The following is a 20,281-nucleotide window of genomic DNA, read 5'->3' as shown; positions in this document are numbered from 1 at the left end:
ATATTCTCATTTTTTTCCAAGGGTCAAACTCGAAATAAAATTCATGTCCAGCTATTCCTGGAATGTTTATGGTGAAACCAACTTTATACAAAGCTGGAAAAGTGATAGTTGAGTCAAAGCACCACTGAGTTTTGGGGTATGTCATCTCCCTGGATGCAATGGCTGTGGATCCTTGCAAGGTGTGTGCCTTCCTAGATTTGGAATCTTCTAAGGACATCAAAAAAATGCAGTATTTCCTAGGTTTTGCCAAGTTGTATAGATATTTGAATGGGCTTCTTGGACCATCGAGACCCTTCCTCTGCCTCTGTCCTCCCACATGCTGGACCTAATGCTTGCTCTGGTCACTCAAGGACCTGTGCCACATGTGGCACCCACTCTGGACTGGCCAGAGTGGACACCGGATCCAGTATGCAGAAGGAGTCCTGGACTGAACCCACCACAGCCAGCATCGGGGGGTAGATGATGTGGCTTTGCAGGCCAGATGGCTGCATCTTTGACACCCCTACAATTAAAAGATTAGAAGGGAGATGAGGAAGGGGTGGTGGGGTAATCAGCAGAGTTTTGGGGGGGGGGCAAGGGGTAGGTGGGGAACAAAGAAGACTCAAGGAACTGCTGCACACTCTACTTCTGCTATGACTTTAGTAAATCCCTAATTTTCGGGTTATAATTTTCTTGGGAAAAGCCCCAGGGGCCACGTGTTCTGCTGCAAGCAAGCAGGGTTCACGCTGCTCATCCAAGCGTCCCTTTATAACTGGCACATCCGCAGCCTGCTGGGACATCAGGCTAGAGCGAAATTCGAACCCACGACCACGGAGCCACCGACAAGCTCCGCCCCCACCCCAGGGGAAGCACAACTTGCCTGCCCACCCCTCCCCGCTCTCGCGCATGCGCACCACTGTGACGCACCGCCCAGCGCCTCCAGCTCATCCCCTGAGAGCTCTGCCCCGCCCCCCACTCGCTCTTCCGGCTCCACTTCCGCCCCCCCTCCCTGACAGCCATCCCGCCCCCTCCCTCCCAGCCAATCCGGGCCGCGGGCGCGGGGCCTGCCGGGAGCGGGCGGCCCGAGGTGTCTGGGTGCGGGCCCAAGATGGCGTTGGAGAGTGGCCGTTGAGGAGGTGGCGGCGGTGACGGGGCGTGATGGCGCAGTGCGTGCAGTCGGTGCAGGAGTTCCTGCAGGACGCCTTTGTGCCCTTGGTGGCGGCGCTGTGCAGCGACGAGGCGGAGCGGCTCACGCGGCGGAACGGCCTCAGCTTCGCCGAGCTGGTGAAGCCCTTCTGTCGCCTCACGTCTGAAGGTCCGCGCCGCCGGGGGGGCTGCACCGCGGTCCTCGCCCCGGGGGAGCTCGTCCCGGGCTTTCCCCCGCTCTCAGACCCCGCGCGGGGGAGTGCGGGCAGATGGGGACGCTGGCAGGGAGGAGGCAGGGGGTGCGTGCCTGCTGAACGTTTGGGATCCAGCCGTTACAACCTGATGTGGACTGTTTCATGAGGTCAGAGGAGGAGAGCTGGTCTGTTATTCTGTTGGGCCTGCCAGCCAACCCAGCTGGCCAGGCCAGGCGGTGGGAGCTGTGGCTTGCTTGCTGCAGAAGGGCCTGAGCAGTAGCTGGCAAAGTTGCTTCTGGTCCTTCTGCTGCCCCCACTTCACCCCTGCCCTCTTTGGCCCTGCCAGCTGCTCTGGTTTTGTCACCCTTGTTCTACAACCCTGCTGCTTCCTCTGCTCTGTGGTGGGTGTAGGCCTCTTGTGCTGCAGAAGGGGTCACTCCAGGTACTTGGGGCACCTGACTAGACACAGGGCTGTCATGTCCGTAAACTGACCACGTATGAGGACGTGCTTGGGAACAGGGGTGTTGTTTGAAAACATTTAGGTTGAGATGCAAATAGTGGGTGAGATTGCATCTTGTGTTTTTAAGTTGATTATCTTTAAAGTGCAGATTATTAAAAGGATTAGAGGCAGCACTTTTGGTCTGTAATATTGGGTTGGTTTCTAAATGGCATCTAAAGTGAAGTAGGTTTAACCATAGTGTTTTGGTTTTTTTTTTTCCAGTGTGGGGTAATAACCCACACACAAAAAAAGTCCTTCAGGATAGCTGAGGCACTGTGTGCGGCATTTGGCTGAATGCTGCTAGCTTGAAGTCTAAGCTATTGATTGAAAAGTATTAAATACAGTGTTCTCTGCTACCCCATCTGACCCTTACTTGCTGGCCTTGGTGATTTTTATAAACCCTGGCCTAATTTCTGTAAACATTTTCCCTGCTCTGTTTGGGGATTTCTCAAACAAGAGGAAGTCAGTTGAAGTGAAAATGATAAACATGCAGACCTAGATTCTCAGAAGTATATAGGGGCTTGACTCCCTTTGAGGATATGAGCCAGATGCTTGCACAATATAATTAGTAAACAAAATCAAAAACTGTGATAACAATAGAGGAAACATATTTGGCAATTTTGCTTTAGCTGTTGTAACACGGTAGGCTAGAAGTAAGCCCTTTCAGAGAAGAGTTTTGAAAGAATGCTACCAAATTTAAGGAGGGGAGAAGAGAACCCTCTATTCCTACCTAGAACTAATATTTTAAATCTAGTAATTGTATTGGACCTTACTTGACTCTTGTAGTGCCTTTGGAAAGTACTGCACTAAGTTCTGTTTCTATACTTTAGTGGATATCACTTTTCCAACTCAGCTTTATCATATACAGTCATCTCTTTCTTAAAAGTCTTTTATACTACAATCCACTAAGGCTTCCTAGACTGTCTGCTTCAGGTGTAAGCTATATACTGAAATGTAAGCAGAATTTACTGATAAATTATTCTCCACTCTTAGTTAACCTTTATATGAAGAGAATATTTTTAACGGTCTCTCTGTTCGTAAGCAACTTGCGGAGCTGTGTGTTTTAAAATATCTTGTTTTACTTAACGTTGGATGTGAATCCCCAATTGTATATTTCTGCCTTGTTCTAAATGATTCGGGGATGTAAGGAAATCACTGTTGTTTATATGACTTTTAGGGTTTTTTTTTCACCACTGCTTTCATTGGTGTTCCTGTAAACAGTATTATTTATTCCATGGCACAATAGGACCATAATTTCAGGCAACTTTAGTTTATTTTATTCTCAGAATATGCTTTTCATTCTTCCACCCAACCAATTTCAATTTTGGATTAACGGCTGATGACTCTGAGTGGCTGGGTCTTTTTTTTTTTTTTCTAGACAGCCCACCTCCTTTGCCTAGTCAGTATAGTCCAGCTCTCTGGTATCAGGGTGATTGAAGAGTTTGTGGCCAGCTCAGATGGTCCTGGACAAGTCTTTGTTCACCAGATAGCACTTCTGACTACAAATTTCACTCTAGGTATAGCTCAGTGGTAAATATGTTCTGTGTCCTGTAGTTAATTTTCCTTTGTAGGGAAGCTGGACAGCAAGAGTCTTCTTCAGATGAGCTGTAGTAAGCAGGGGCAAAACTACTCGGTCTTGTGGCTTATTGATTAAAAGGTTTAAGTCCTGTAGTTTCAGGTTTGTGAGACCATGATTTAGCTGCCTTGGGAAGCTTATGCTTTTCACAGCTCTTGTTTCAGTATCCCTTGGCATACAGGTTTGGCCACTGTATTGTTGTACACTAGATTCATATTTACAAGGTTCTCTGAACAAACCATTTCCCGAGGGTGGGCAAACTTCCTAACCCTTTTATCTAGAAATCAAAACTGTGTTGTGACAGAGAGCCACAGGGCATACATTTTAAGATGTGTGCCCAGAGCAAGCTATCTGTACCCTGGGTGCACACACGAATAATTTCTAGCTAAATAGCTTTTTCAGGGGTTGCATTTTAAACTGCCCAGGAGTTGCGGGTGGCTTGTGAACTGTGTTTGACCATCCTTGCCAGAGCACTCTGTTTATGCAATCATAAGAGTTATTAATATGTCTTAAGTGAAAGATGAGATCATTGAGTAAGATTCTGCACCAATAATTAACTTATGCTTGCTGAATACATGGGAATCAGTCATTAAAATCTGATGTGGGATGTCTTGGTAGGAGGAAGAGAGCTGGTTTGTGATCCTATTGGGTTGCAAAACAATTCCGATCTATTGGTGGTAATATTTTTTTAAAATTGAAGTTGTCAAAAAGAGTTGCAAAATAACTCTCTGTATTTCTTCCCTAGATATTATGGCTTTGCAGTTGCTTGCCTTGCTGTACCCAAACTTACCTTTGTGTTGTGGTTCTTAGGAACTGTGATGAGTTTGGGTCACTTCTTGCTGTTTCTTGTTGGCTAGTGGACAGCATGGCACAAGTCTCCAAGTTGCAAATTTATAACCACAGTTTAAGTAATTTACTAGAAATGTGTTCTCTGACTTTCTTATATCATAGAAACAAATTGAACTGATCCAGTATGGTCGTACTTCCTTTCGTCATAATAATCTGGTGCTGACATTAGGCAGTACTAGATTTGTAAGAGGAAGTTTAAGTGAAAAGCAGTCAATCTTAGAGACAGTATCTGGTGGCTGCTGCTGCCTTCTCTCAGGGCCTCCACAGTGCAGTGGGTGCGACTCTGTGGCAGGGAACAGAGGAGCTGTGCAAGCTCTGTGCTGCCCTGGCGATGTGTCCCCTGTGCTTGCAGCTGCAGTGAGGGTGGTGGTGCCAGGTTGTGCCGCTTGCTGTAGCTGCATGCTCAGGGGTCATGTTGGCAGGCTAGCTCAGAGTTTGTGCAGTTCTAATGTTTCTTGCAATGCTGGGTTGCACCCGCCAGGCTGTGGAGGCCCCTGGGGAGGACAGCAGGGCAGGAGCCTGAGCCTGCAGTGGGCAGCTGGCACTGGCCCCGCCCTGTGCACAGATCTGGGGGGGAGGGGCACAGGTCCATCCTGCCCCCAAGGAGTGTGTGTAGCTACAGGGAGCTGGCCACGCCTCCCCCTCCTTCCGCCACCAACAGGCAGGTTGCGGGTCACGGGAGGGTGGGGCAGGGAGGGAGCTGGGTTCTGTGGTTTGCGCTGTTGCTGCAGCCACTACCTCCTGCCAAGGGTAGGGTGCTGTGGACCTGGGTCCCTGGTCCTGTAGGCCTGGCAGTGGGGGGGTGGGGGGTATGGCAAGGCTGCTGGGGCCAGGAGTGAGGGACCTTTCATTTTAATTGTGGATTTGGGAATTTTTATCAGAGAATTAATGACTTTAGATTCCCCTGATTTAAAAAAAAATTAAAAACAAAGTCCCTGGTTATAACAGAGGCAGTCCTCCATTGCAGAAACACTTGAAGAATCTTGCAAACATGCAAGAAAGAAAATAAAGCCTTAGGCATTAGGGCTTAAACCAATCTTTAACTTTTAGACTTTGGGGCAAGACTTCCTGGGAGGCCAAGTATCCCATATTTGCTTGTTACGTGGTTTTTCTGCTATCCCATGAAGCATTTGATGCTGTCTAATGTTGAACATGAGATAGTGAGCTAAAGTGGCCCCAAATCAAATTGAGAATAACGATTATTAGGTGATGTGTCTTGAAGACCGCAAGGGTGGGCTAAGGAGCAAATTACTGTGTTTCTACTGACAAATCTCTGTATTTCAATCATCTGAAGGTATTCCCTAGGCTTAAATTGGACTATTTTTATCGTCTGCAGCTTCTGTAAAAAGGTTCAGAGAGAGGTTGTCTCTAAGGCTCCAAATGGACTTCTTCATTGGAGTGGGATCAGTTGCAAGGTGGATTTGATTTAAATCACTGGTCAGAAAGCCTCAATTTAAAAATTGTTTTCAGCGAAAAGTGCATTCTTGTTTGCTATAACCTTAATTAAAATGTTCCCAAACAGAGTCTTTTTTATGGCCTGGCAAGCTGCTGCCATGATGCATTTTCCCTTCTACCATACCATTTCGTCACTAGATCTCAAATCAATGGAAGCTATACTCAAACTTATCCCTCAAGATTTCTGGATTAGTCTGCTCACAGTGTTTCTCTTTTGTTTCTATTGCCTCTCCCTCCCTGCATTTATCTTCAGACTCTTCCTTGCCTAGATCTACTCTACCTCTGTGATCCTCTGTTCGTTTAACTTTTTTAAAGTTGGCACTTTTAGAGAAAGGTAAGGACTTGACTCTGTGTACACAAACTTGCAGAGAGAGAAGTGGGCTGATGGGTAGATAATTAGGTCTGTTATTTCTCATCTCCATATACTGCTGTTAACAAGGATGTTAGCTCTGGAGATACAAATCCACAGTTTGAGAACTGAAACTAGGCATCACAGAGATGCTTAATGGGATCTTCTAGACTGAGCATTGAGTCCCGCTGGGTAGAGTGGTTTTCTTTAATCTTTACTAATCTATAAAGGAGCCTCTAGGAACCACATAAGATTGCACCCTAATAGAGTACGTGGCCTGTTGTGACCTATTTATAAAACTTTTATGAAAAGGTTATATACTATTTCAGACAATATATTCACATAATTAGACCTTATAATCCCTATTCCATGATTATATCTTTGAGCTTTGACATATCTAAATTAAAACTTTTTTTTTTTTTTTTTTTAAAGCATCTTAACAAAAAATATGATTAAATGAAAACATCCGATTAAAAAGTAAAAGTCCCGTGACCTGTTGTTGCTGCACAGTTGATTGTGCTCCAGGGACATCTATAGACTTAATGAGCACAGTTGGTGTATCTTGATTTTTGGGGTATATTTGCAGGGGGGACCCCTGTTAGCAGACCTGCTCCCTGTGTTTGGGACAGTCGCCTGCACAGGATTCTTTGCCCTCTGCCCCCCATGCCTGGAAGTGTGTGGGAAGGGGGAGAGTGGGACTTGAACAGGTCCCCTTTGAGTTTGCAAGCAGGTGTGGGGAAACTCTGCAAGGGATTTCCCTGTGCATCTGCAGGCTTGGGGGAGGGGTCTCACGCTTCTGTCTCCATGATTGCAGATGTGTTGGGGGGGACAAGGGAGAGAAGCAATTCAGTACATCGTGTGGGTTCTATCTTTCAGAGGTGGCCTATAATGGTACTTTTGGCAGGGAGGGGTGGGGGGCGATGACTTGGATGGGATGGAAGGAGGATGTAGCAGTTTTATTCTAGTTGTGATAACTGAAATCTGGAATTGCAGGTAGTTGCCCATCCTATCACTTCCTTTCTTGAGTTATTCTACATAGTAGCTGCTTCTACCTTCAACTAGTCTCTTAATGAACTTGAGTATTGCTAATATTTTTCTCTTAACCTTGGTTCTTGAACTCTAATGTACTATGGGTGACGCACTTTTTAATTTACATCCAGTCATCCTTTATCCCTGTTCTGGTCATCTTGCACTGAGGGAAACAATTTTAATAAAAAAAAATCTTTTATTTTGGTGAAGTTGCACATAGATGAGCCGGTGTTGTACTGATAGCATGAACTTGAGCTTTTGTAACTATTCCCCCTCCACCCTCAACATAACTTCCCCATGTTGACACTTGTATCTGATATCTTTCTTCTTTAATTCGTGACCATTTACTCTGGAAAAATCATTTCAGAAATACTTGAAGAATTGTACAAACGTAAAAAAACCAACCAACCAAACAAAAAACCCCACAACCTTCTTGGGTTTCTTGTGTGTAATAATGGAATCGTTTGGAATGGTTGAGTAATTTGTAACTCGGCTTTTGACTTAAAACTCTTAGCTTCGCCATTGTATCAACAGCAGATGCTGTTGTCAGCTCACCTACCTTTAGGCCATTCTCTGCTCTTATCTTTCTGGGAGCCATCATAATTTTAAACTTATTGTACTGTTACATGAATCTTAAGGCAGCACAGAGTACTGTAGACCTCCTGGCTAAGAAACAGGACCCTGAGTGTAGAGATGCGGTTATGGAAACCTAACTTAACATTACCAGGCTACGATTTTTAAGTGTGTCTTTTAAAACTGCTACCTTATAACTGCTTAACGTTTTTGAAAATGCTTATTTGGTAACAAACTCAGTCTTTCTGCTCCTAGTTGACTGACTTTGTTAACTAGATTATTTTTTTTTTTGTTAAAAGAAGGAAGTAAAAAATGGAATTTTTTTTCTGGTTAGAACAGTGTTTGGGCATTTAGCCATTAGTTTATTGCTTTTTTTTTTTTTCTTTAAAAGTCTTGCTTCTTATTTTTTATTAATTTTCCCCCCCGCCTAAAAAATTAAGTAAAATAAAAATTAAGTAAACAAGTGGCTAGAACAGCTCAAAGCTGAAGCTGCTCATATGTTTCAAGGTGTCATGGGAGAAAAGGAGAATTCTGCTGGAATATATTTTTAAAATATTCAAGTAAAATTGATCGCTTTTGTTTTTGTATGTTTTCTGGTCTAAATTTTATCTACTGAATAATACAGCTTGGCTTTAAATCAAAGCCAAATTCGATATGGACTTGGCTGTTGTGACAAGCTGTTGTCTATAAAAAGTCTATTTCTGCCAAGAATCTTTTTTTTGGGTGAAAGGGAGTTTGACTCAAACTGTGTGGTGGTGGTGGTGTTTTCTTTTTTTTCTTATCTTTTTTTTTAAGATTATATTGCTGATCTCAGAAATACTGAAATGAAACCTGAAGAAGTCTCTTTTAGTTTGCTAAAAAAATATGTAGGCAGACTGCAGTTGCGCTTCTTTTTTTATGATCAGATGACATCTAATTGGTACATAAAGAGTTACAGTTAACAACTTTGTTTAATTTTCAAGCATTTGAAATTACTGACTGTTCCACTTTCTTAGCTTTCTGAGCCTGTAGAGTATGAAAATGGGTATAATGCATAGGCATAATCATGCAAGTATGATTGATTGATTTCTAAACTTATTTTGTTTTTGTTAATGACAACAGTTCTGAGAAACTGCTTTTTGTTACTTACACTTTTATAGACTTCAGTGAGTTTTATCCTCTTTTAGTTTAAGCAATCCCATAAGAACCCTGTGTCTACAATGCTTGTGTTATGTTAATCCCATACTTTAGTGTTCCTGCTGGGATCAGGAAGAAACTTTTCTTCAGCACTTGAATGCATTGCTTTACTTGAGAGTTTTTCCCTTCTCTGCAGTATTAGGTATTGGCTTGGATTCATTGATGTCTCTAATAATCCTTAAAAAAAAAAACCAAAACAAACTTTTGGGTCCCTTACTGGTAGGTCGTGCTCATAGTTAAATTAGTAGCCAGATTTTTGGGCTCAGGAAGGAATGTTTCCTCAGATCATATTTTCAAGGACCATTATGGTTTTTTTGCCTTCCTCTGTAGAGGGTGCAGTCCTTTTCCTAGAATAATTCTAGGTACACTTAACCAAATTCCTCGCTGCTGTAGGAATCCTAGGTATTATTGATAGCATTGGTTGCCTCCTGAGTAAGGGAAAGGGTAGGTGGGTGGGAGAAGTGATCTTCTTTCTGCTTTTCATAGTTTTTATTCTTTTAAGATCTGAGAAGATATGTTGACCCATTTCCTTTTCAAAATGGTTTTTCAGGACTTGAGCAGGGTAGGATAGGATTGTATGTATAGATTTAGGTTGTAGATATACTCCCCCCTTTTTTAAAGTGGTTTCAAGGTGCTGCTTGAGAATTTACATCTGTTATGATATTAGTATATTGGCATGCTGCTGTAGCACATGAATGCTAAATTCTTCTTTGCAGCTGTAAAATTTTCAGACTTAATGGTTTTGTTCATGCATATGTACAATCTGTTACAATATAACTATTGCAATTTTTTTGTACTGGTATAACTGCCACATGTCTCTGCTACGTAGCAGGAGGACAAGGAGCTGGGCTGGGCTGGACATTTACATGTCCTACCCTGCTGCAGATTTTTTTGTTTTGTGAGCCCTAATAGGGGTGCATGTATAGATGCTGAGACATTTACTGTATAGTTAATTAGTCAACTATGCAGTGAAAATCTCATGTAGATATGTCCCCTCTGTAATCAAGACCAATGTTTAATTTTATGTTTTATTGGAATAAAATTAATTGATATAGGCAGCATCTGTGTTTGTTTATTTTCGTTTCACTGCTGTCTCCCTCCCCCCTGACTGACAGCAGTCTAAGGTGTAAGCTTAGGTATTTTTAATTTCTTTTGTTTCATATGCATCAAGGAGGTCCTCTTGTATACAGAACTAAAATAGAATTGCTATAATAAAATTTAATTTAACAAAGTTTTTCTTCTTTTCAGTTCACATGAGGGATCCGAACAACCAGCTTCACGTAATTAAAAACCTGAAGATTGCAATCAACAACATTATTACCCACCCTCCTCAGCCAGGAGCCATTCGGAAGCTTCTGAATGATGTTGTGTCTGTCAGTCAACCTGCTGAAGGATTAGTAGCTAATGTGATTACTGCAGGAGATTATGATCTCAATATTAGTGGTATGTAACAAGACTTATTGTGTGCCTTCTCAGTGTTCAGAATTGTGTATCTTTCTTGAAACTGGTGTTTGCTGTATACTTTCGGAATTTGTCTGTAATTGGTAGCTTGCCTTGAATGTTGAATAGCACTGCTGCACAACATAGAATATGGATGCCTTAAAGTACCTCTGTGGTATACTTTCACTCTTGGTGACTTTTAATATTGCCAGTTAGAGGTGCATTGATAAATTGGTGCCATACTGGATTGACACTGATAAAAGGAAAATTAACATTATCAGCTATCGGCTTTTTTTTGCTGGTGTAGCTGATAATGTACTGATAAATATAATGTGCCTTCTGGCTGGGGCCCCCAGATGCTGTGTGTTTGTGTGTAGCTGCATGCATGCACATGGCTAGGAATGCAACTGGGCAGCATGGAGAACAGTGCCCTGCAGGTAAACCTGCAGAGGGGAAGGGGCGGGGGGAAGTGGGGGCAAATCGAGGCTCCCATGGTGAGGGAGGGGCTGGGGCTGGGGAAGGGCAGTGAATGGGACCGTGGGACTGGGATAGGGAGCAGGATGGTGCCACAGGCAGCTTGTCTAGGGGATCAGTGTTCTGGTGCTTAAAAATGGCAATGCAGGTGCCTGAAATTAAAGCTCATCAAATGAGCTTTAGTTCAAGCACTGTTGCCACCGTTTTTAACTGCCAGGATGCTTTTAACCAGAGCAGAGCCAGGTGAGGTGATAACAGAGGCAGGCTGCCCACTATGGGCTCAGGGCTTTTTGTGCTGCTGCCTTGGGAAGCATGCAGTGGCTGCATTGTGTCCCCTATCTATCCAGCAGCTGGAGGCACAGTTCACTGCTGGCCCTGCTACTAGATGGGCCGGGGACACAGCATGGCCAGCGCACAGCTCCCAGGACAAAGGCAGCAGGGCAAAAAGAGCCTGAGCTCCCATGCTTGAACTTTGAGCTTTAGTGCATGCACGCCTCCTCAGCAGACTTACTTGAAGGGGACACTGCTCTCCACACTGCCTGGCTGCATTCCTGTAAATCCATTATCAGATTAATATCTGTCGACTATGCCTGGTGAATATTTGGCTATCGGTATCAACCAAGAAAATTTTTATTGGTGCACTCCTATTGCCAATACAGAATATTTAAAGAATGATTTTAATAATTTTGAGCACTTCTGCAGTGGACAGCTACCTAGTTTGCAGTAATTTTATTTGAGTTTTTAAGTGTCATGTTTTCACACTCCTTCAGGATCATGATGGCTAGGAGCTTCTTAAAGTGAAAGCTGAGATTCTTAAGGTTGCAAAACTCCAGATATCAAGACTTTGACTACTCAGAAATTAAATCTGTAATAAATCTTTGAGAATTGGCAAAGCTTACCTCTTCACAGTCAAGACCATAATCTGCTAGGAGCATGTCTATGGCTTCTGATGCTCAAGAGCATCAGAACCCACTTCTTCCCACATACAGATGCCAAATTTGATATGTAACAGAAACGTGGTGGGACTCATCGCATGACTGGGCGGTGAATGTCAAGGGCTATAGGCTATACAGGAGGGACAGGATAGGAAGGAAAGGTGGAGGAGTAGCACTCTACATCAAGGAGGAATATACTTCCTCGTCAATTAGCAAGGGGATAGAGGGGGGACACTCTGAGGTGCTCTGGGTTAGAGTAAAAGGCAGTCCAGGGGATAGAGACTTAACGGTGGGAGTCTACTATAGACCTCCCAACTAGGGAGAAGAGCTCGACCAGGAATTCTTAGGTCAGCTCACAGAGGCAGTGAGGGCTAAGGATGTGGTCATCATGGGGGACCTGAACTTCCCAGACATCTGCTGACCAAGTCTGACCGCTCACGTCGGTTCTTAGCCAGAGTGCAGGACCTCCATCTAACCCAGGAGGTGCACAGCCCCACCAGGGGAGACGCCTTGTTGGACCTGGTGCTGGCCACGGGTGACGACCTGGTGAGGGGGCTGCGGGTGATGGGCTACCTGGGAGACAGTGATCATCGCTTGCTGGAATTCACCATCCAGCGTAAGGTGGCAAAGGGCTGCAGCAAGGCAACAGCCCTAGACTTTAGGAGGGCTGACTTGAACAAGCTAAGGAGGATCGTTGGGGAAGCGCTGAGGACCCAGAGGGGAAGGGAGCCAGATGTCCAAGGTGAGTGGTTGCTCCTTAAGGAGACGATCCTCCATACCCAAAGGGAGGTAATCCCAACAAGGGTCAAAGGGAGCAGGAGGGCACATAAACCCCCATGGCTCACTAGGAGCATCCGGGAATGTCTCCTTGCTAAAAGGGAGGCATACACCCAATGGAGGGATGGGGTCATCACCAAGAAGGACTATGTTTCAGTCGCCCGAGGATGTAGGGGGGCAGTCAGGAAGGCCAAGGCAGAGATGGAGATAGGACTAGCTTCCCGGATTAAGGACAATAAGAAGTCCTTCTTCAAATACATAGGGGGTAAAAAGAGGGTCCCAGGTAATGTGGGGCCCCTGCAGGACACGATGGGCAACTTAGTCGTCATGCCAGATGACAAAGCTAACATATTTAACGATTTCTTTGCCTCTGTCTTCCTAAGTAGGGACCAGTTCAGCCACCTCCCTGCTGGGCCCCCCTCGGGCCCCGGGAGAGACACGCCTGGGCCAGGGGTTAGCAAGGAGTTAGTTAGGGTACTTCTGGAGAGGCTGGACGTGTTCAAGTCCGCTGGTCCGGACGATTTTCACCCTAGGGTTCTACAGGAACTGGCCGAGGTCATTGCGGGAGCCCTGGCGCGGCTCTATGAGCACTCGTGGTGCTCTGGTGAGGTGCTGGAGGACTGGAAGAGGGCCAATGTGGTCCCTATCTTCAAAAAGGGAAAAAAGGAGGACCCGGGAAATTACAGGCCAGTTAGTCTTACCTCAATCCCGGGTAAGCTCTTTGAAAAAATTATCCTGGCACACATCCAGGAGGGCCTTGCGGGGGAATGCATGCTCAGGGGCAACCAACATGGGTTCATCAGTGGCAGGTCTTGTCAGACCAACCTGGTGGCCTTTTACGATCAGGTCACCAAAACATTAGACGCAGGGGTTGCTGTGGATGTAGTCTTTCTGGACTTCCGGAAGGCTTTCGACACTGTCTCTCACCCTGTCCTCATCAAAAAGCTGGGAGACTGTGGTGTCGATGCCCACACAGTCAAATGGGTCGCTAACTGGTTGGAGGGCCGCACCCAGAGGGTGGTAGTGGATGGGTTCTTCTCGACCTGGAAGGACGTGGGCAGTGGGGTTCCGCAGGGCTCGGTCCTTGGGCCCGCACTGTTCAACATCTTCATCAGTGACTTGGATGAGGGGGTAGAAAGCACCCTGTTCAAGTTTGCTGATGACACTAAGATGTGGGGGGATGTGGGTGCACTAGAAGGGTGCAATAGGCTACAAGCTGACCTTGACAGGTTGCAACGGTGGGCGGATGAGAATAGGATGGGGTTTAACACTGATAAGTGCAAGGTGTTGCACATGGGGAGGAAGAACCGGCACCACACTTACAGGTTGGGGAACTCCCCTCTTGCCAGCACGGAGACGGAAAAGGATCTTGGAGTCGTCATTGACTCCACGATGAACATGGGCCGGCAGTGTGGGGAGGCAGTCAAGAAGGCCAACCGTACCCTTCATGCATCCACAGATGCATCTCGAGCAGGTCCAGGGAGGTGATCCTCCCCCTCTATGCGGCACTGGTCAGGCCGCAGCTGGAGTACTGCGTCCAGTTCTGGGCGCCACACTTCAAGAGGGACGTGGACGATATGGAAAGAGTCCAGAGGAGGGCCACTCGTATGATCAGGGGTCAGCAGGGCAGGCCTTATGAGGAGAGGCTACGGGACCTGAACCTGTTTAGCCTCCACAAGAGAAGGTTAAGGGGGGACCTTGTGGCCTGCTACAAACTGGTCAGGGGGGATCAGCAGGTATTGGGGGAGTCCCTGTTCCCCCGTGTGCTGCCAGGAGTGACCAGGAATAACGGTCACAAGCTGGCAGAGGGTAGGTTTAGATTAGATATTAGGAGGCGCTACTTCACAGTCAGGGCGGCTAGGGCCTGGAACCGGCTTGCAGGGGAAGTGGTGCAGGCTCCTAGCCTGGGGATTTTTAAAAGGAAGTTAGATGAGCGCCTTGCCGGGGTCATCTGACCCCGGTGCTCTTTCCTGCCAAGGCAGGGGGTCGGACTAGATGATCTACCTAGGTCCCTTCCGACTCTAAGCTACTATGAAACAGAAGTCTCTCCAGTGGATGCCTCTTGTAGCTACTGTCAGGCGCACCTGCCTGGTACAGGTCTCAAGTTGCCAAAGTGACTGTATTTGTGGGCTTGGTGTGAATGGGAGGGGATGGATGATGTGCTTGTAAGCGTTTTGTACTGGGAATGCCAGGTTTACATGTAGACATGATCAAAAAGGTTAAATGTGCTTAAATTTAAGTATAGATTTTTTTTTTTTAAATTAACTTTTTTAATTTTATCAGTGTGATATTCTGCCCCCTCTCCCACTTCCCTGGCCCCTCCCCTCATGCCATATGCCTAACATCCAGCATGCGTTGGAGTTTACTGCTACATTAGGGTATTTTTGAAGCCATCTCTGTGCATAGGTCCGGATGTCCCACCAAGAAACAAGCAGCGCCTGCACTAAGCTGTCAGATCTGCTAGTTTGAGGGCTGGAATGGGCAGGGCTTATTTCTTGATAGTGTGCTCAGGAGACAGTTTAGAGACACAGTAAGGCTTTGAGAAGCATACCTCAGACTTCTTTTTGATCTGTGAGGGTTAGCAGCCAGCATGTTGTAGAAGTAGGCTGTGTGTAGAGAACTGAAGAGGAATACAACATAAAGGTATCTTTTAAGTTAAATCTGTAACTAGTATGAAAACTCTCAGCAGGAAAATGGATAACTTTGACTTCTAAGTCTTAAATGCTATAGCTTCTTGGAAAAAAAACCCACCCTTTTATTTAGAGCTCAGATTTCTGCTTAAGTTTGCGAAGACTGCTTACATTGTGAAGACTGTGGAAAAATGGAGAATCCATTTAAATGCATGTGCACTTTCCACCTTTCAGGGACCAGGTTATCTTATTCTTGTGGGGTCTGTACTACTCCAAACATTGCATTATTCAGGATATCTGAATAAAAGACTGAAATGCTTTGCTCTGCAAATGGTTACCTGGGTCAAGTTTGGATCCATAAGTGGCTTAAAATGTAGAATGTTTCCATTTCTTTTTTTGGTCTTCAGATTTATATTTTTAGGTTTGTCAGTTCCACTTAGGCTGGACACATGGTTCCCTGACAACATAGGGAGAGTTGGGTATTCTGGCTGTATGAACCTGCAGTGTTGTCTTTCAATTTAATTATTAGTCTTAATACATTTTTGCTTTAGAGCACTGTGGGGAACCAAGTATGTATTGCCAAAATAGATCTACTTTTGACTGGCATGAATCTGATATGTAGCAGAGCATATCAGACTTCCTGGTCTTTGTGCTAGAGAGCTGTTAAGAAAACTAGACACAGTGGTACCCCCTCATGAGAAAGTAAGCTTCAGTGACTTTTTTTCTTAATATTGCTGGGGAATATTATTGCAAGTATGTAAGCTTCTATTAGCAGTCCCAGCACCCATTTTCAGCATGTGAACCATGAAATACTTCAGCATCTTTTGAATTTAACTGCTATCGTTGCTTGTAGTAGATAAAATGACTTGTTTACTGCATAGTAGCATATGGCATTTCACACCATGCATTTGTTTGTTTTTTTAGCAAGAACATTGCGTCCGTTTTATTTATTAAGGATAAGGAAGTATCCCATCAGTTAGCTCTCAAAAATGAAGAAAACTCACCCTAAGAAGCCGATGCCAACAAACTATAAATCATATAGTAGAAAACATTTATGAATAGTAGCTCATCTTTTTGTTAAAACCTTGTCTTCATAATTTGAGACATTTTGGCAAAAGATTAAATGCATAAAGCATTATATCACCTCAAGGGAAAATATGGGAGAGAAAATATATGAATTTTTAACATATGGTTCTGAAACTCTTGTTGCAACCCCCCCTGGTTTTTTTTGTTTTTGTTGACCTCTGTACAAGTTTGGGTTGCACCACAGATAAAAGCTGAGCCTTGTAACAGTGCTGTCAAACTTGTACTGTCAAACTTGAAGTGTCACAGTGCTTTTGGTTAATGGGAGGTAAATAGCTTTAGTCACCAATGGGCCCCTCTGGTACAGTGTTGTAGTCTTTCATGATACCCAAACAGAAGAGCAGTTAGTGTGTATATGCACTTGATCCTTCTTAGCTTAATAACACCCTGTTTTTTCTGTCAGATCGCTCAGTTAAAGCTAATGTTCCTTGGTACAGTAATTGGAAAGAAACACTGATGGAACTGAACGCATCCACGTTTTACACAGGTATCTCTCTTGTGGCTGGTACAGATTTGCCAAATTGCCCTCTTACTCCTTTTCCATGTCCCTCAGTTCACCTCTCCTTAGCATCTGCTACAGCTATTTTTTAGCACTTCCCTTGGCATAGATGCGTGTTCCTCACTTTTTTTTTTCAAAAACAAAAACTTGGTGATGGTTTTGTGACTTCTTTATTTATTCCTTTTTCCATATTTCTATTCTTGCTGTTAACCTAAATCATTTGGTCATTCCATAGGGTCAGACTGAATGCAAAGTAAAGAGAAACTGAGTTCTTGTACTCGGGGGAGGGGGACTGGCGGGGATGGCTATTTCTTGTTTGGTCCTATGGAACTGTGCACTTGGAGAGTTCCAGTGTTTCAAATGAAAATAGTTTCTGCTTCTCTTATTACGTGGGTAGTAATGCTTAATAGTTTTAAAGCTAGTAATATAACTTTGGTAATGGTGTAGCAGCTCCTTTGTCCTGTGGGTGTGTTCAATCTGGGTTTTTTAATTAAATATCAGGAGCACAAATTTATTTTAATGCAGTTTTTGGGTTGTAATAAGAATGTTATTGCTAAGAAACAAGTTGGCTTTCACTTCCTGATAATTGATAATGTAATAAAACACCCCCTTATGGAAAATAAAATAATTAGATAAGTGATCTTAAATATTTAACTTGCTCATTTTACAATCTTCACCCCCCCAACTGTGGCTTACTATCAAGAATTGCCTGATACTACTTGCTTACAAGGTGCTAAATGCTGCCTTTTTCTGAATGTGATTCATGAATTTTCTTATTTTGCTTTAGTATCAGATGGTTTTCTCCGGAGAAATACTATTTCACTAGGTTATGGCTGCTTAGAAAAAGTATATGCCAAATGCTCATAAAAAATGTTCGGTCACTTTCCAGCTAGCTCATTTAAACTTCAGGTGTGCTTATTCAGTGGTATGTAGATCTTGTGCATTATAGCGAAGGTTGAAAAGAACATGGTGCTATACAGGCAGTCCTCAGACTTACAGCCCAATTGGTTCCTGAAAAGTGAGTCTTAAGTCGAGATGTTGTAACTCAGAACCAGTATTCCCATAGGAACAATGTTATAAATGGGGAATTGGTTCCTTTTTCATGGTTGACACAGCTGTGTCCAGCTGGTAAGTCTGTTGTTGTGGCGGGGAGGGAAGGAATGTGAGGCGAGGCAGATAAATGCCCCTGCAGTGAGGGAGGCATTGGGGCTGGGGCTGGAACCTGGGCTGGTGCAAGTGCTGCTCAGGGAGGGGGTGGAGCAGCTTGCGCTGCTACATGCTGCTGGTCCAGGAGCTGCTTGTGTGGAGGCTTGCCACCAGCTCTTGCCAGTGGTTTGCCAGGGCTGTGCCATGCAGAAGGTGTTGGGAGCAGGGCCTTTGCCCCCCTGCTGCTTGCCCAGGTGGTACGGGGCTGGCACGAGACTGAGCTGTTGTGCTGCCTCTGGGCAAGCAGTACTCCCGGACGAGCAGTGGCTTCACCTCAGCTGGGAGTGGTGGCAAGGCATGAGGGGGAGGCCTTGTGCCACCTGAAAGCTCAGAGCAGCCCCAGCCCCTGCTCTGGCACCTGTCCTGACCTGATCTGGAGACTGACACCCCTCTTTCCCCACCCCCAACGTCCTGCTGCTGCTCACCCAACTGAGGTGAAGCCACTGCCCATGGGGGAGGCTGGGCTGGCTCCTGCTGCTGCACTTGTCCAAAGGCAGTGCAGTGGCTCAGTCTTGTGCTGGCCCTGCTTTGGCTGGGCAAGTGGCAGGGGGGCATAGCCCCCACTCCCAGCACTTTCTGCTCGGCACAGCCTCAGCCATGTGCAGATCCTGGGCACGTGCTCCCATCCCATGCCCTCCCAGACTGGTAGCAGGAGAGGCAATAACAGCCGCTGGACAGTGGCATGAGCTGCCCCATCCCCTCCCTGGGCAATGCTTTTCCCAGCCCTAGCCCCAATCCCTCACTGTGGGGTCATTGATCTTCCCCCTACACCCCTTCCCTCCCTCCCTCCAACCACAACAGACTTACCAGCTGGATGCAGCTGTGTCGACCATTGTAACGGTGAAAGTGGTGTGGGAATCTTGAAACGGTGTCAGTTTACAAATGTAAATGCCGTTTGTTATAACTCAGTTGTAAGTTGAGGACTACCTATATTCTAAAGCAGTGGTTCTCAATCTTTTTTGTACCAGAACCCATTTGTAAACATAGATGGCCAGCCCCAACCTAGTGTTTCTCACTTCCGACTGGCTGCCTCCAGGCCCCAGCCCCTCAGTGTGTGGGGTAGGGGGGCCCCAAGCAGCCCCTTGCAGGCTGGAACTCTGCCAGCCTGCAAGGGAAGAGCTATGGTTTACCATACTTTTTTTTTTTTTTTAAGTTTGTTTGCGACCTTTTCATATAGTCTAGCAACCCACTTTTGGGTCACGACCCATAGATTGAGAAACACTGTTCTGAAGTGAGCCTAGCTTGTCTCTAGATAAATGTAATATAATATTTAATATAGGATCTTGAATAGACTATTCACTGATTCTGTGTACTGTAAATAATAATTACTTTCTGTATTTGTTTACTATTCTAAGTATCTTATGTTAGTTGTGGATTGCTAAATGGTTTGCATATGATTGTTGTACTTAACCAGCTGGAACACCCTAGCTTTTTCATCCCCTAGGTTCTTACCAGGCTAAATAATTATCTGTAAGATGCTCCAGACTGTGGGGATACTTATTGATAATACTTATTGCATTGTTGGATCAGGAGGGCGGATTTTTTTGAGCAAAGGAGACTAGTTGGGAAGGCACTGAGGTCCCAAAGGGGTGGGGAGTTGGGAGTCAAAGAAGAGTGGTCATTCCTGAAGGAGACGATCCTCCAAGCCCAAAGGGTGGCAATCCAAACACGGAACAAAGGGGTGCTCAAAAGCCCCCATGGCTAATCAAAAGCATCCAGGAATGTCTCAAAGCTAAAAAGGAGGCGTATACCCAATGGAAGGGAGGGGCCATCACCAGGGATGACTCTACCTCTGTTGCTTGGGATTGTAGGGGGGCTGTTAGGAAGGCTAAGACAGAGATGGAACTGGGACTAGCAACCCGGATCAAGGATAACAAGAAGTCCTTTTTTAAGTACATAGTGGGTAAAAAGAAGGTTCTGGGTAATGTGGGGCCTCTGCAGAACACATTAGGAAATCTGGTGGTCTTACCAGATGACAAACCTAACCTATTTAACAATTTCTTTGCCTCCATTTTTCTGAGCAGGAACCAGGTCATCCACCCCACTGGGATCCCCAGTGGTCCCGGGGAGGCACAGCCAGGCCCAGGGTCAGAGAGGACCTAGTTGGGGAACTTCTGGTGGGAGTAGACATGTTCAAATCAGCAGGTCCTGATGATCTCCACCCCAGAGTGCTGAGGGAATTAGCAGAGGTCATTGCGGGACCCCTGACATGGCTTTATGAGCACTTGTGGTGCTTTGGTGAGGTGGTCCCCATTTTCAAAAAAGGGAGGAAGGTAGACCCAGGAAATCGTAGGCCTGTTAGTCTTACTTCGGTCCTGGGGAAGTTCTTTGAGAAAATTATCCAGGTGCACATCTGCGAGGGGCAAGCAGGGGAGTGTATGCTTAGGGGCAATCAACACGGGTTCGTTAGAG

At 45.3% G+C, this 20,281-nt stretch overlaps 1 protein-coding gene across 7 annotated transcripts in view; it reads left to right on the top strand.

The window, feature by feature from the left end:
- Positions 1-967: 967 nt before the first annotated feature.
- TRAPPC8 (trafficking protein particle complex subunit 8) overlaps positions 968-20,281 on the top strand; it is a 91,814-nt gene continuing 72,500 nt past the window's right edge. For 2 of the 7 annotated variants that reach the window (XM_090039884.1, XM_090039881.1), the window contains exons 1-3: positions 969-1,294; positions 10,074-10,268; positions 16,568-16,651. In XM_090039884.1, coding sequence (XP_089896010.1) covers positions 1,138-1,294; positions 10,074-10,268; positions 16,568-16,651 — 436 coding nt within the window. In that variant the 5' untranslated portion in view covers positions 969-1,137. Of the gene's footprint in view, positions 1,295-10,073; positions 10,269-16,567; positions 16,652-20,281 lie in introns of all 7 variants that reach the window. The other 5 variants (XM_090039887.1, XM_090039885.1, XM_090039882.1 and 2 more) reach the window with 4 other exon arrangements.

This window comes from Crocodylus siamensis, chromosome 3 (genome assembly GCF_052110815.1).
Source record: "Crocodylus siamensis isolate JL-2025a chromosome 3, ASM5211081v1, whole genome shotgun sequence".
Classification (NCBI taxonomy): Eukaryota; Metazoa; Chordata; order Crocodylia; family Crocodylidae; genus Crocodylus; species Crocodylus siamensis.
This window is presented reverse-complemented; position numbering and strand designations above follow the sequence as displayed.